Source organism: Vicia villosa, unplaced genomic scaffold (assembly GCF_029867415.1).
Source record: "Vicia villosa cultivar HV-30 ecotype Madison, WI unplaced genomic scaffold, Vvil1.0 ctg.000011F_1_1, whole genome shotgun sequence".
Taxonomy (NCBI): domain Eukaryota; kingdom Viridiplantae; phylum Streptophyta; class Magnoliopsida; order Fabales; family Fabaceae; genus Vicia; species Vicia villosa.
Genome location: NW_026704941.1, coordinates 655,496 through 670,115, shown reverse-complemented (window position 1 = coordinate 670,115; position 14,620 = coordinate 655,496). Strand labels below are relative to the sequence as shown.

Here is a 14,620-nt window from a genome sequence, read left to right as displayed (position 1 = left end):
TTTTTCTTTGTGGGGGCTTGAGCCCCCTTACCAATGAATGTGCATCCGCCCCTGCCAACTACACCCCTTTAATTTTCAGGTGTTTATGTTTTCCTTCCTCCAGCTTGCTCTCTATAGAGGTTGTTATGTTGTGGATGATGATTAGATTAGATCGATGGCAGACTAGTTTTTGTGCATTAGTTCAGTCAGATGGGTGTGTGTCTTCGAGGTTAGGTTTTTCTCCCTTCATCGATAGTATTCTTGTGGTGTATTGATTATATCGCTCAAGAGGTGGTTGAGTCATCCTCCTCCCCCTTTTCAATTTCTCGTGGTGTATTTTTTGGTCTTTTGTTGGCTTATTGTTATTTTGGGTTAGTGTTGCATGTGATCTTTTCCACTTTCCTCCAACTTTTATTTTTTTTGGGCTTTGTTGTTTTCCGCACATATTGTGCTTTTGTTGTATCATATACTTTTTTTCCTTATTAATATATTGATTTGTTTTGCTATTAAATACATAGAACAACTCTATACAATAACTAATAGTATCTCTATTATCTTAAAGTTTTAGGTGGGGAAATTGTATGTCTTCCCTAAAATAGTGTTGCTCAAAGAAATGTCCCAAAAATAACAAGGTTTCTCGCTCGATCCTTCCTCAATATTGCACTAACAAAAAATCGTTTGAACATTCTTATTTCCGCAAGACATATTTTTGGAATAAAAAGTTATAATAATAAAAAATAGAGAGAAAAACAAAAAGGGAATCTATCCAAATAGCTAATGCTTCTAAAGCATCGTTCATTTTTCATGAACTGTTTCTAATGCTAATTAAATGTTCTTCGTCATCCATGAATATCATGCAAGAATTAAATTCCAACGCATACTCACCATTTTTTCACCATGACAATTCTAACTATTATATTCTTTTCTTCCTTCTAATTTTTGTCCTTTTTTTCTATTCTTTCATTTTCATAAGTTTTTTTTCTTCTGCATTTTTTCTATTTTAAATCATTTAATTCATTTTGTTAAAAATTATGTTAAATTTTTTTTTTTTTTGCATTGTAGGCAATGTTTAAATGATAATGGTATCTAAAAATATTGATGGATGACTTAATGGCTTTTCTTTTTAAGATGATCTTAACGGGTCTTTTTCTCAATATAATATAAAGTATAATATTTTTAAAAATAAAAGAAGATAAAAAAGAATAGTGTCAATAATATTATTATCATTAATGTGGTTTGTCTTTTTTAATTGTTGTTTGCTAAAATATTTATTATGTTTTTTTTTCAGTAATCATAATATTGAAAAATTTGATGTGAGAGGGGGTAAATTAAAAGATATACCTTCTTTTTTATTCGTTGTTAATTTTTTTATTATGTTTAACGTATTAATAAATTAATAATTAATAATTACTAATTTACTCAAAATAAAATAGTTATTACTAATTTTTTTATACATAAAATTAATTAATAAAAAAGTTTTAAAAATATGAATGCTTAGTCTACACTAAAATTATTTTCCTCCACGGAAAATATCTTTTTTTTTTTTTGTAATATAAAGAAAAATGTAGTATCAATCTCATTATTTTTAATGTGATTTTTTTTAGGAAAAATTTACTTATAATTTTTTAGTTGTGGTTTCACCTTCTTTTCTTTATATATTGATCAATAAATTATCTTATATTAAATTATATATATATATATATATATATATATATATATATATATATATATATATATATATATATATATATATATATATATATATATATATATATATATATGCTTCTTAACTTCTTTCTCTAATTATTAAATTAAATTTATATCTTAACACTTTTTCAAACAATTTGTCTAAAAAAAATTAATAGAATTTTGTCCAGTAGTAAAAGTTGTAACAGGTCAAATATTTGATATTTGACTGTCACTTTTTCTTTAGAGAGATAGGTAGGTAGTAAAATAAAGTTTACTTATAGAATGGTGGATTTAGAGAGATTATTTGCGAAGTGTGGGAATGCTGGGTTTTGAGTAGTCATTCATATCACATAACGAGGAGGAGAGTTCCAATAAACCAAGTGGGTAGACAGAAAAATAAACTATGTACTTTTACTTGGATTTTTCGATTTGGAATGCTGGCTTTGTCTTTTTAAAATGTTAAACTTGTAGCTAGTTTCATTATAACACTCGTGTCTCTCATCTTAAATAAATAGCATTATTTTAATCATCATTGTAGGCAGCAGATTATATCTTTGTTTCTTTATGTTGGAAAAATAGTCATCCTCTATACTAATAAAAAATAAAGCTTCAACTTAGGTGAAGATGAAAAAAACATACCTCATTTTATTTAATTAACAGATATTTGTTATATTATAATCTACTGCATAAATGTAAAAAACTAATTCTAACAAATTACAATAGATTATAAAATTCTTCGTCATCAAAATTTTTAGTCAAATCAAAAGAGATTTTCTTCTAGTCTAAAATATAATTTTAAATTACGATTATAAATGTAAATGCGATTGTTTATGTGAATGTTGTAATTATGATTATTGCGACTGTTTTGATGCATATTGCAATTATTCTCCGAGAAATTTAACAAAAAAATATTTGAAATTAATATTTGAAAAACACTTAAAATTAAGAATTTTTAATACATAAGTTAAGTTTTATCATCCTAAATTTTGATTTTTGATAAAATAAAACTGTATTAGTAAAGTATAATAGACAATAAATTTTAAATTTCTTTGGCGCGCTATATATTTGTTTTACAAATTTCATACAATTACTAAAAACCGTATTTGTAGTGGGCAAAAATAATATTTTTTTATCGTCTTTTAACGTTTCTGTACGACGAAAAATGTTGTAGTGATCATACCGTAGTTGCGGTTCGATGTAGTTGCAGATTACCGGATTAGTAATATTGCGACCGCAGATTACCGGATTAGTAATATTGCGACCGCATTTGCATAAACCATGGTCTAAAATAGAGAAAGAAGCAAGCTAGGGTACACTTTAAATATCACGTCCCTTCCTCTAAAAAAAAAATCCTTTTTCAACCTCTCTTCTGCCCAATCCCTTTAACAACAGCTCCAAAGTGTGGAGAGAGTTCACTTTTTGAAACCCTAGCAAGTACCCTTGGTAAATTTCTAAGTATATATATATATATCACTCCTTTTCACTTCTATTTCATTTCCACAGTCCCTTTTCCCTCAAAATGAACTCAAACAACTGGCTCTCCTTTCCACTTTCTCCAACCCATCCTTCTCCATTACAACCTCAATCTCATCATCAGCATCATTTTTCTCTTGGAACATTAGTCAATGACAACATGTTGGAAACCCCTTTCCAAAACCATGGTAACTTAACTAATAAAACTCTTTCATTCCTATAGCTTTGTCTCTTTATGAAGCTATATCTGCTTCAAGCTTCCACATATATATAATAATAACCTATGTTTGTTGATTATTTTATTCATGAACAGATTGGAATCTGATGAATACTCTCAGTCACAGTCACCATCACAGTACTAGCAACGAAGTTCCAAAGGTTGCAGATTTTCTTGGTGTGAACAGCAAGAGTACTACTGAAAATGAGTCAGATCTTGCAGCCTTTAATGAAATCAATAATCATTCTTCAGATAACTACTTCTTCATGCCACTACAAAGCAACTCAGCTTTAGAACCAACTTCTAGCAATAGTTATGATCAATATCAAGAAAACGGTACCAATAATCTGCAGTCATTGACATTGTCAATGGGGAGTGGTACTAAAGATTCCGCATGTGAAACCAGTGGCGAAAATAATAACACTATAGTTGAAGCAGCTGCACCTAAAAGAGCTTTGGATACCTTTGGCCAAAGAACATCAATATATCGCGGTGTAACAAGGTTCGAAATTCTTCCATAAAATCTTCTCTAGTTAGGAATTTACAATTTGTTGTGTTATCATTTATTTTGATTTGCTTTTATCCTTCAAAATCTGTATAGACATAGATGGACCGGAAGATATGAAGCGCATCTTTGGGATAATACTTGTAGAAGAGAAGGACAATCAAGAAAAGGTCGCCAAGGTAATGACAAATCAACTATACTAATTAGATTTTTTTGAAATATTGACTAGTACATATTAAGTATTAACACATTTTCATGTTTATTGATCTTGATTTTTGCTTCTTGTTTTCATCATCAGTCTATTTAGGTGGTTATGACAAAGAAGAAAAAGCAGCAAGAGCTTATGATTTAGCTGCACTAAAATACTGGGGAACATCCACCACAACAAACTTTCCAGTAATTAATCATGTTCATGATGTTAATGATGTTAAATACTTAATTAGGTCAATTCAAAATTAATCATCTTATACTAATTACTATTCATTATCTTTCAGATCAGTAACTATGAGAAGGAAGTTGAAGAAATGAAGAACATGACAAGACAAGAATTTGTTGCATCCATAAGAAGAAAAAGCAGTGGATTTTCAAGGGGTGCGTCAATGTATCGCGGAGTCACAAGGCATCACCAACATGGAAGATGGCAAGCGAGAATCGGTCGAGTTGCAGGAAACAAAGATCTCTACTTAGGAACATTCAGTAAGCTTCATTCATGCATGCACCACACAACAAACTAAAACTATGAAATCATGATAAAAATAATAATAGTTAACATTGGAATATTGTTTATTATAGGTACTGAAGAAGAAGCTGCAGAAGCTTATGATATAGCTGCAATTAAGTTCAGAGGATTAAGCGCGGTAACAAACTTCGACATGAACCGGTACGAAGTGAAGGCGATTCTTGAAAGTAACACTCTTCCTATAGGAGGAGGTGCTGCAAAACGGTTGAAAGAAGCACAAGCTCTAGAATGTTCTAGAAAAAGAGAACAAGAGATGGTTGCACTTCAATATGGACTAGGATCTTCAAGTTCAAGTAGGTTAGAGTTACAAGGTTACCCTTTAATGCAATTTGAACAACAAACACAACATCATCATCAACAACAACAACAACCTTTGTTGACACTACAAAACCAGGAAGTATATCCGTCGTCGTTTCATGATCAGAGTTATTTACAAACTCAGCTTCAGTTGCATCAACAGCAACAACAAAGTGGATTTTACAACTATAATGGTGATTATAGTATTCAGAATCACCCGGGTTTGATGGAGAATAATGATGGTGGTGGAGGGTATATTGGGAATAATAATAATAGTAACAATGTTATGGGGGGAACAGCGGATTATGACATGGCTTCCGGAGGTTATGGAGGTTGGTCGGCGGGAGATTCCATGCAAGGTTCAAATGGAGGTGGTGGTGTTTTCACTATGTGGAATGGTTTGAGTAATTAACTTGAAGAACTTGACTAGTTGTTAATTGTTATACAATTTAATTTCTTGTTTTTTTTTATTGTCTTTTTTAATTGATTCTGCTATATTATAACTGAATTAAATTTTTATTCTTTTGGTTTTTCTTTTTATTTATTTTTTTGGCTATAACATGGTTTTGCTTGAATTGGGTTAGTTATTGGAGATTTTCTCAATCCACTGTCTAAAATTTGTATGTTTAGTATGGACCAGTTTTGCATTATATGGCCATTTGGATGTGCGACAATCAGTTTGTAATTTATATATATTAGTTTCTCAATTCACAATCTAAAATGCAGAAATTTATTAGAATTTTTGTTTAGTAGTGTATTTGATCAAATTTAACTATATAAGAGCTTGATTGATAGAAATTCTCAATTCTTTATTTAAGTTTGTAATTGAAAAAAATACCCATGTCCATCCAATAGCACTTGGTTTAAGAGTGCCTTGGTTTTCTTTGTATTTGCATGGAGAGGGTTGTCGCGTTTTCTGAAAAATTGAGACAAAGAGCATTGGATTGATCCAGGTCGTTATTTTAATGAAAGTTGTCACCGCGCTTTATTGTTTTTAAGAGAAAAGGAAAAAAATAGCGAAATAAAACCAAAATAAATTTTTAAAATCAAAACTAATAAAATAAACATAGATCTTAGCGTGTGGTAGTATATGCGGCACTTTCAATCACGGTCCAGTGACTGTCGTAGTAAATAGAAAAGCTTGTGCTCTTTAACAACGATTATTAGATAACTGTTGTGATATTATATGTGAATAAATGTCAACCGTTTCATACCAGAATCAGCACTATACCATTTATGAATTGTTATCAAAACATGTATTTTAAGTACATAATAAATTTAAACAGTTCGAGGTATGCAATCTTTCCGACTTCCAAAGAGAATAGAAAGCGTATAGAATTAAAGAAACAATAATGAGCATCTTTGATTTTAAAACTTCCAAGGGAAGAAGATAAAGAATCAGAAGGAACAATATAAAAGCGGAAGAACCAAAACACAAAAACAACTACATTCAAAGGAATGTTGAGAATCCAAATGTTGTTGTAGAGGATGTTCTGGTGCAAAACCAGCCTGAGCCTCAAGATGTTGTTGCATACGGTGTTGTGGCGCAAAACCAGCATCAAATTCAAGATGTTGCTGAAGAGGCTGTTGTGTTTAGACTAATGAGAGCTCTCAGAGTGAGGAGAAGAAGAATAAGAAGAAGATGAAGGTTGAGGCAATAATTACTTTTTTCAATTCTGATGATGATTATGAGGCCCACTATGATTGGTCTAATTTTATCTCAGCGAGAGGGTTTAGATATGATAATGATTTTTGATTATGTAGTGAAAGTTTATGTAATGAAAGCTTAAACTATCAACTTAAACTATCATCTTAAACTACAAATTGGATAAACTAACAAACAAATAATTGTAATTGAAAATTCAACAGTTTGCGATGAACTTACTCGTAAGAAATCATCTTTTAGTTGCATTCTTGTCAAGTTCACTACATCTTTAACTATTACATTTCATAACAAAGTAAATATTAAACATAAAAAAGATAAGAATCAGTGTAAAATCTTCAATTTTCAAACCCTACTTCAACAACTGTATTTCCAGAAAATCTCTCTGACTTAAGTTTTGAAATTCTGGTATCAGATATGTGATATCGACTGAGATGTAACAACACAAATATCTATGGAGTAAACACTATGAAGCAAGACGATAAATAACAGTAAAAACGGTGCAGAAAGTAAAGGAGTTTTGGATCCAATTCAGGAAGGAAACATTGAGTTTTTTATCCAATAATTAAAAGTAGAGATGATGATAATCACCTGTTTGTTTTTTAGGATCCATTTTATCAAAGCATCAGAGATGGATGGGGATGGATATGATTCTCAACAATCAAAATTGCATAAAGTCATCCCTAGTAATCTTGCATGCATATTCATATCATCATTCAACGCTTTGTTATTGCATTAACAGAACAAAAACCAACTACTGGCAAAACGTGAACGTTGAAATGTAACACCCCAATTTCTTTAAGCATGAGACCTATGGACAATTAATAGTTGTTAAGAGAAGTTGTTATAAATTCTAAGGATTGGTTAGAATTGAACTTGATGGCACCTTGGTAATTATGTCATGGTTGAAGGGTAGTGTGGTCATTCCACTACTTAAATAGGAACTTAAAGACTTGTTTGGTGGAAATGACTCATTCTTGCCTTACCAAAATCAGAATTTTGGGGAAAGATAGAGAGAAAACGTGAAAGGAAGGGAAAGGAAGAAGAGGCATCAAATTCATTCACTACAAAAAATGTTCTCTGCAGCGACGTGGACTACACGTCGCAACCTTCAAAATCACGTGGCAACTAAAAAGTAGCGACGTGAGCATTTATGTCGCAGGAGCAAGCGTGGCAACATTGTAGCGACGTGGAGACCACGTCAGAAAGTAGCGACGTGAGTCCCACGTCGCAACAAGATGACATAGGAGACAGCTCCCTGCACACACAGCAGGTGTGGCAGGTGTGGGGAAATGTGTTGTTGACCAGGGTAGCGACGTGTTAACCACGTCGCTACATTAAATGCCTTTTTTTTTTTAAAAATTTATTCACGCTACAATAAAATATATTTTAATATATATTATATAAATAATAAATATATAATAAAATATATATATAATAAAATATATATATAATAAAATTTATATATAATAAAATTTATAAAATAAAATCTATAAAATAAAATTTATATAATAAAATATATATAATAAAATCTATAAAATCTAATTTATATAATAAATTTGTATAAAATAAATTCATATAATAAACATTATGTAATAAATTTAATTAAATAAAACTAAACATTTAAAAATAATATTTTAATGAATTAAAATGTATAATAAGTTACATAAAAATAAATTAAAAATAAATAAAATACAAAATGCTTTTAAGAAGCATCATCATCCGGAAAATAATTATCCGGATTAAAATCATCTGCCACTCCGTCATCCTCCGGCTGATCTTGAGGAGGAACATTACTGTAATTCCCACCTCCTTGCATAAACCGTCTCATCTGCTCCTCCATCTCAGCTTGTTTCTTCATAATGCCCTCTATCTGCCGCGCATGCTGCTCCTCCATATCAGCCTGCCTCTTCCGCATCATCTCCAACTGGGCCTCACTTTCGCGTCTCGCCATTTGCCTTATTAATTCAGTTTGTTCCTGTGTCAGATTTGGTTGACGCGATCCACCCTCTCCATCCTGAACTCTTTGGAACAGATTGCGGTCACCAGATCTATAGCTGGACGCCAAATTTCCATCCCCAAAAAAGCAACCATTAGTGCAATTGAATGAACAAAAAATTATAAAATACTTTGAATACCTTGTAGTGCAATTGAATGAGATTGAAAGTTTGGGGATTTTGGGAGAGGAGAAAATTTGGGTTTGGAGAGTTGCAGAGAAGATGCAGAGAAGAAGAACAAATAAAATGCGTATGAAATGGTAAAGGGGAAGAAGAGAAAAGCGTGTATTAATTAACACATTAGCGACGTTAACATCACGTCGCAACTTTGCCACGTGGGTTGCACGTCGCTAGCCTTAAACGGCCAAAATAATAATTACACCCTCTGCCACATCTGTAAAAGTGGCAGAGTTATTTTCCCAGTTATTATGTAGCGACGTGGAGGTAACGTCACTACTAAAATTCAAAAAATTCAAATCTCCCTCCAACTGCAACGTTAAAGTTTGTATTTTTTTTTATTTTTTACTTTTTAGTAGTGACGTGACTAACATGTCGCAACTATTTTTTTTAAAAAAAAAAACTCTGACACGTCTGATTATAACGTTGGAATGATTTTTTAATTATAAAAGTATGTTGAGACGTGGGAAACACGTCGCAACTACTGACGTGGAATACACGTCGCTAATATATGTCGCTGGACAACATATTTCTTGTAGTGATTCTCCATGGATGCATGTATGAGGAGTTAGGTGATTTTGGAGAAAGAACCATGATCAAGTGCATCATCTTCTCCTTCATCTCTCAAGTCAGAAATGGTATTCATCTTCATCTCCTTCTAAGCTTGGAATTCAGAATCTCTTCCCTATTCAAGGTGAGTTCCATGGATAGGAACTTGGGGTGGGAGAATTGAGAATTTTGGCATGAATTGGGGTTTTGGGGATTGATGAGAAATTTATGAATTTCATGTTATTAGATTATGCATGTGTAGCTTATTTTTTCTATATGAATGAAATTGTATGATTTTGGAATGATATTGGAAGTTTGGAATGGTTTGGAATGGAATTGGTATGGAAGAACACCATTAAAATGCAGAATTTTTGGGTCTGTCAGCGATGTAACCGGTTACATGGTTGATGTAACCGGTTACATGTGTCAAAAAGGGTGAAAAACACAGTTTTTAGGTCATGTAACCGGTTACATGATTCATGTAACCCGTTACATCACTGTTTGGGTAGCTTTTTCAAAACTTCCGAAATTCATAACTTTTGCATCGTATATCCGATTGAAGCGAATTTTATATCGTTGGAAAGCTAGCAGAAAGGGCTATGAGATGCCTAAGCTTCCATAGCTCTATCATACTCCTAAATATTACTAAAATCCAAGTGTATATCTTGTATCTTGTTTAATAAAAGTAAGACTTGGTGAAAAATTAGTATGCTACATGTATGATTGACTCTTGGGTTTATATAAACTAACCTAAGTATAATACATGATTAATTAAAGATAATTATGACATGTAATGACGGATTGAGTTATATGGACCAAGAGATGAAAGGTTCTACAATTAACATAAGTGTTAAGAGGATGTTTACTAAATTAACATAATGGTGAGGTAATCCTTAGAATGCATATTATGAAGGATTAACGGAGGTCAACTAACAAGGTTGTGCCATGGACAAGGGTTAGATAATGGGCATGAGGGTAGTAACCAGTGCGATGCTTGTTACTTATATGTGGTTGTCCTTGTGATGTGATGTCCAAGAATGCTCCCAGGCCATATATGAAGGTCCTTCTCGGGTGTGACGCTTGTGATTGATTGGTGCTCTGTAGTTCAGGAGTATTCTTCGGGGATGAAATCCCGGGGATGCGAACCAATACCTTCCCCTTATCGTTCTCATTATTGAGGATTCGAATCGTGTGATTCGATTCGGAGTTGATTCCATGGGTTTGATTAGTTGAATTGTGCGATGCATTTCGATGAGAATCCATGTTTCCCTACGGTCCATATTATTAAGGATTCGAATCGTGCGATGCAATTCAGAGTTGATTTCATGGTTTCGATGAGTTGAATTGTGCGATGCAATTCGATGAGAATCCATGTTTCCCTATGGTCCATACTGTTGATGTTTCGAATTGTGTGATGCGGTTTGAAGTTAGAATTCCATGGTTTTGAGGAGTTGAATTGTGCGACACGATTCAATGTCAATTCTTGGATTCCCTATAGTGTATATGAGTTAATTACCATGTAGATTTAAAAGGTATGATTCTAGGTCTTGTTCTGAGAGAAGATAGGCAAGTAAATTCGGAAGACCTATCTTGGAGGAAACATATACCTAATATTTGAACATGCGATATGTTTTCCGAGTATCCAATCGGGTGGTCAGTGGACACTAAATTGTGGAGCTACGAGTTGATAGGATTTCATGTACTGGGTAGTGAGGAAACCTTAGGATCTGAGATGGATCTGTAGATGAGACATGTACCCTGTAGAGCCGAGAGGACCCATAAGATAGGGGAACTCACTGAGATTTAGTAATCTCATCCCATTCCTCTTTTTTTAGGTACCATGCAAGATTGGGTTTTGCTAGATGCTTGGATCAAGATCCTTGATCGGATGTCGTGAAGACCGTGCCTAATCTTTTCTTCCGCTATATATTATTATTACTGTGTAGACATATTCATTGTATCCATCTTTGAGATGATTTATAAATGTATACAATTTATGTCATTATTTTTGGCTTTTGTTAGTACTCAGTACCAGTTATTAATATTTTACTGATATGATTCTAGACGCATATTGGTAGAGTATTATAGTTGAAAGATTAATACATATTCAAAACATTCATACCTAATCAATTTAGTCAATTAAGTAAACAAAATTAGTTCTAACCTAATCAATTATTTCTACCATTAAAGAAAATTAATGATAAAAGAAATGAATCCGCACCTGATTCCAAGCTTTTTTCCATCAACTTGCTCTCGTCAACACTCTTCTCCGTCGAAAACTTCATCTTCGCTGCCGGCTACTCAAATTCATCAACACTTTTCTTTGGAGACTTCATCTCTGCCGCCGGAAACTCAGATTCATCAACACTCTTTTCCATCGAGAACTGCTTCTCCGCCTTCAGCAACTCAGATTCATCAACACCTTTCTTCGTCGAGAACTTCTTCTCCGCTGCCGGAAACTCAGATTCATCTACAATTTTCTCTGTCGAGAACTTCTTCTCCGCCGTCGGCAACTCAAATTCATCAGCACTTTTCTACAGAGACTTCTTCTCCATTGCCAGCAACTCAGATGCAGTAAAACGTTCCACAAAATTGCTTTCACTGATGTTCATGTTTTCAACAGAAACAAGAAACCAAACCGAGAGAAAACACAAAAACAACGAAACCAAACTGAGAGAAAACACAAAAAAAAAGGAAAGCACAAACAGAGTGTGAGAGAGACTCACTTCTATTTCAGTTTCAAATGGGGCGTTTTCAACTTCTCCATCCACACACGCGCCAAAATGGTTATTGAATTTTTTTTATCCTTTCATTTATGCGCACTAGGATCATTTTAGAATCACGCGCTAAAATCATTTGATACATTTTTCATTTCTTATTTACTCGAGCTTTTGCACAGAGAGGGTAAATAAGTAGTATACTAAAGATATAGAAAATTTTAGAAACTTGTGCAACAAGGACAAGTAACAAACTCCTACTCTTGCGGTGATCACGCGCTTTACCGTACCACGCGCTAATGAAAAACCTTTTCCTATTATTTTTGGGTAATGGTAACATGTTTTTTTTAGTACTAACTCTTTTGTGTTGCTTTCCTTAAATATCAAACTACATTATTTTTTCAAATAAAAAATAAATTGGATTGGAGCCAATACACACAATTACTAGCTCCTCTTCTATATTACAAGCATGTAAGATGCACCAATTACTTTAGAACTTCCTTCTTCTTTTTTTCTTTTCTTTAATTATGTAATTTTTGTTTTATTAATCTTTAGTTATTTTTAGTTATATTTAATTAAATAATCAGATATTAATAAAATAATAAAAATAATTAATTAATTAAATTATTCTCAGAATTAATGAAATATTTTATTTTTTTAAAAAAAATTGAAGTACTTTGATGGATTTAAGTGCAATAAAATTGAAGTTTAACTCTATAAGATTTAGATATTTTTTTAAGTTATTTTTATTGAAATTTGACATGAGATTATTTAAGCTTTAGGAATTATTGAATGGTAAAAACTATGAGAAAAAAGAAAATGCAATGACATTGTAAAATATTTTCTACCCGTTCATATAAGAAAAAAATGGTAATACTTCTTACCCCTTCTACAAGGAAAGAATAAGGTTTTTGACAATGTGAAGTTGCATAGTCAAATTTGAAAAGTAGCCCGATATGATAATGATCCTAGTCTGGTCAGACTCCTTAGTGCATATAATTAATTAATCAAATCACATTATTTTTAATTAATCAAATCACATTAAAAGAATTTAATATTCATACTCAACTCATTCACAATCAACTATACGATGATCATCATATTGGAATTTATCAAGAAAAGAGTTTTTCTATTACTGATATAAAATCTGATAAACAAGTTCATTGGGAGGAAAATCAATTCAGGAAAGCAAGATTGAGTTTTGGATCCAATCATTCAAAGTAGAGACGATGATAATCACCAGTTTGTTTTTGAGGATCCATTTTATCAAAGCATCAGAGATGGATGGGGATGGATATGATTTTCAACAATCAAAATTACACAAAATCATCCCTAGTAATCTTGCATGCATATTCATATCATCATTCAACGCTTTGTTATTGCATTAACAGAACAAAAACTAACTACTAACAAAACGTGAACGCCAAAATTAATGATAAAATTAAGAAATGAATCCTCACCTGATTCCAAGTTTTTTCCATCAACTTGCTCTGGTACCAATTGAAATTCTGGTGTAACAGATCCAGATGTCGTGAAAGATGCCGAGACATGTGATCTGTCAAGAAACATCAGCAAGGTATATACATAGAATTATGCCAAACTGAAAAATAAATGACATCAGTAATTGTTGACCCAGTTCGGTGAAATCATACCTACTCTTGAGGCATACCAAGCCAGGAATGAAGTCCATTATCATCAGTATTAAATCAGAGCTAAACTAGTCCAAAGTTTACAACCTCTCACTTAATCCCTACCCAATGACCCTTCTACCTAGGTCTTCCCTAGATATGGAATATCCTCATCCTACTTCCAATCATTGCAATGATGTTGTACAGTTCTCCAATCCCAAGAGTTGTAGCAACGACTTAATATCCAACGCATTCTGATCCCACAGATAACATAGTTTGGAAGACACACTTCCATGACAATCCCTAGCAAAGACTCTTGACTATGATCACGAACTTAGAGTTACTTCAAAACTTCATCCAAGAACAATACTCATCTTGCCTACAGGCTCTGAGGATTACAATGGTAACTTTCCACAGCCCGAGAGGTTTACCTCGACAAACCCTAAAGATTACATCTTTTCTACTCGGTGGTTGTCTTCTTTTTCTAGGTTACAAAGTCTTCGATTTATAACTTATACCCAACTAGATTTAGGCCTTCAATCACAACATATTTGTTGTTACAATATTGCAGTATCTTCTGCTACAGTCAATGTCTTTAATCTGTTAGTTCCCAAGAATATCTTTATAATTAGAAACTATATAATTGTGCAACAAGGACAAGTAACAAACTCCTACTCTTACGGTGATCACGCGCTTTACCATACCACGCGCTAATGAAAAACCTTTTCCTATTGTTTTTGGATAATGGTAACATGTTTTTTTAGGAATAACTCTTTTGTGTTGCTTTCCTTAAATATCAAACTACATTATTTTTTTAAATAAAAAATAAATTGGATTAGAGTCAACCAACACTATTACTAGCTCCTCTTCTATATTACAAGCATGTAATGATGCACCAATTACTTTAGAACTTGCTACTTCTTTGTCTTTTCTTTAATTATTTAACATTTGTTATATTAATCTTAATCATTTTTAGTTATGTTTGATTAT

The 14,620-nt window shown here is 32.5% G+C and overlaps 1 protein-coding gene across 1 annotated transcript; it reads left to right on the top strand.

The window, feature by feature from the left end:
• The first annotated feature begins 3,179 nt into the window (after positions 1 to 3,179).
• Positions 3,180 to 5,480, top strand: LOC131621741 (AP2-like ethylene-responsive transcription factor PLT2). The gene is made up of 6 exons (XM_058892786.1): positions 3,180 to 3,329; positions 3,455 to 3,860; positions 3,960 to 4,042; positions 4,162 to 4,259; positions 4,358 to 4,559; positions 4,656 to 5,480. The coding sequence occupies exons 1-6, from the start codon at positions 3,188 to 3,190 to the stop codon at positions 5,309 to 5,311; spliced, it is 1,587 nt and encodes a 528-aa protein (XP_058748769.1). The 5' UTR covers positions 3,180 to 3,187; the 3' UTR covers positions 5,312 to 5,480.
• The last annotated feature ends 9,140 nt before the right edge of the window (positions 5,481 to 14,620 follow it).

Coding starts and splice junctions, on each gene's coding strand:
- LOC131621741 (XM_058892786.1), top strand. CDS start 3,188: ATGAACTCAAACAACTGGCTCTCCTTTCCACTTTCTCCAACCCATCCT. Junction 3,861..3,959: donor ATATATCGCGGTGTAACAAG/GTTCGAAATTCT, acceptor AAATCTGTATAG/ACATAGATGGACCGGAAGAT. Junction 4,043..4,161: donor ATCAAGAAAAGGTCGCCAAG/GTAATGACAAAT, acceptor TTTCATCATCAG/TCTATTTAGGTGGTTATGAC.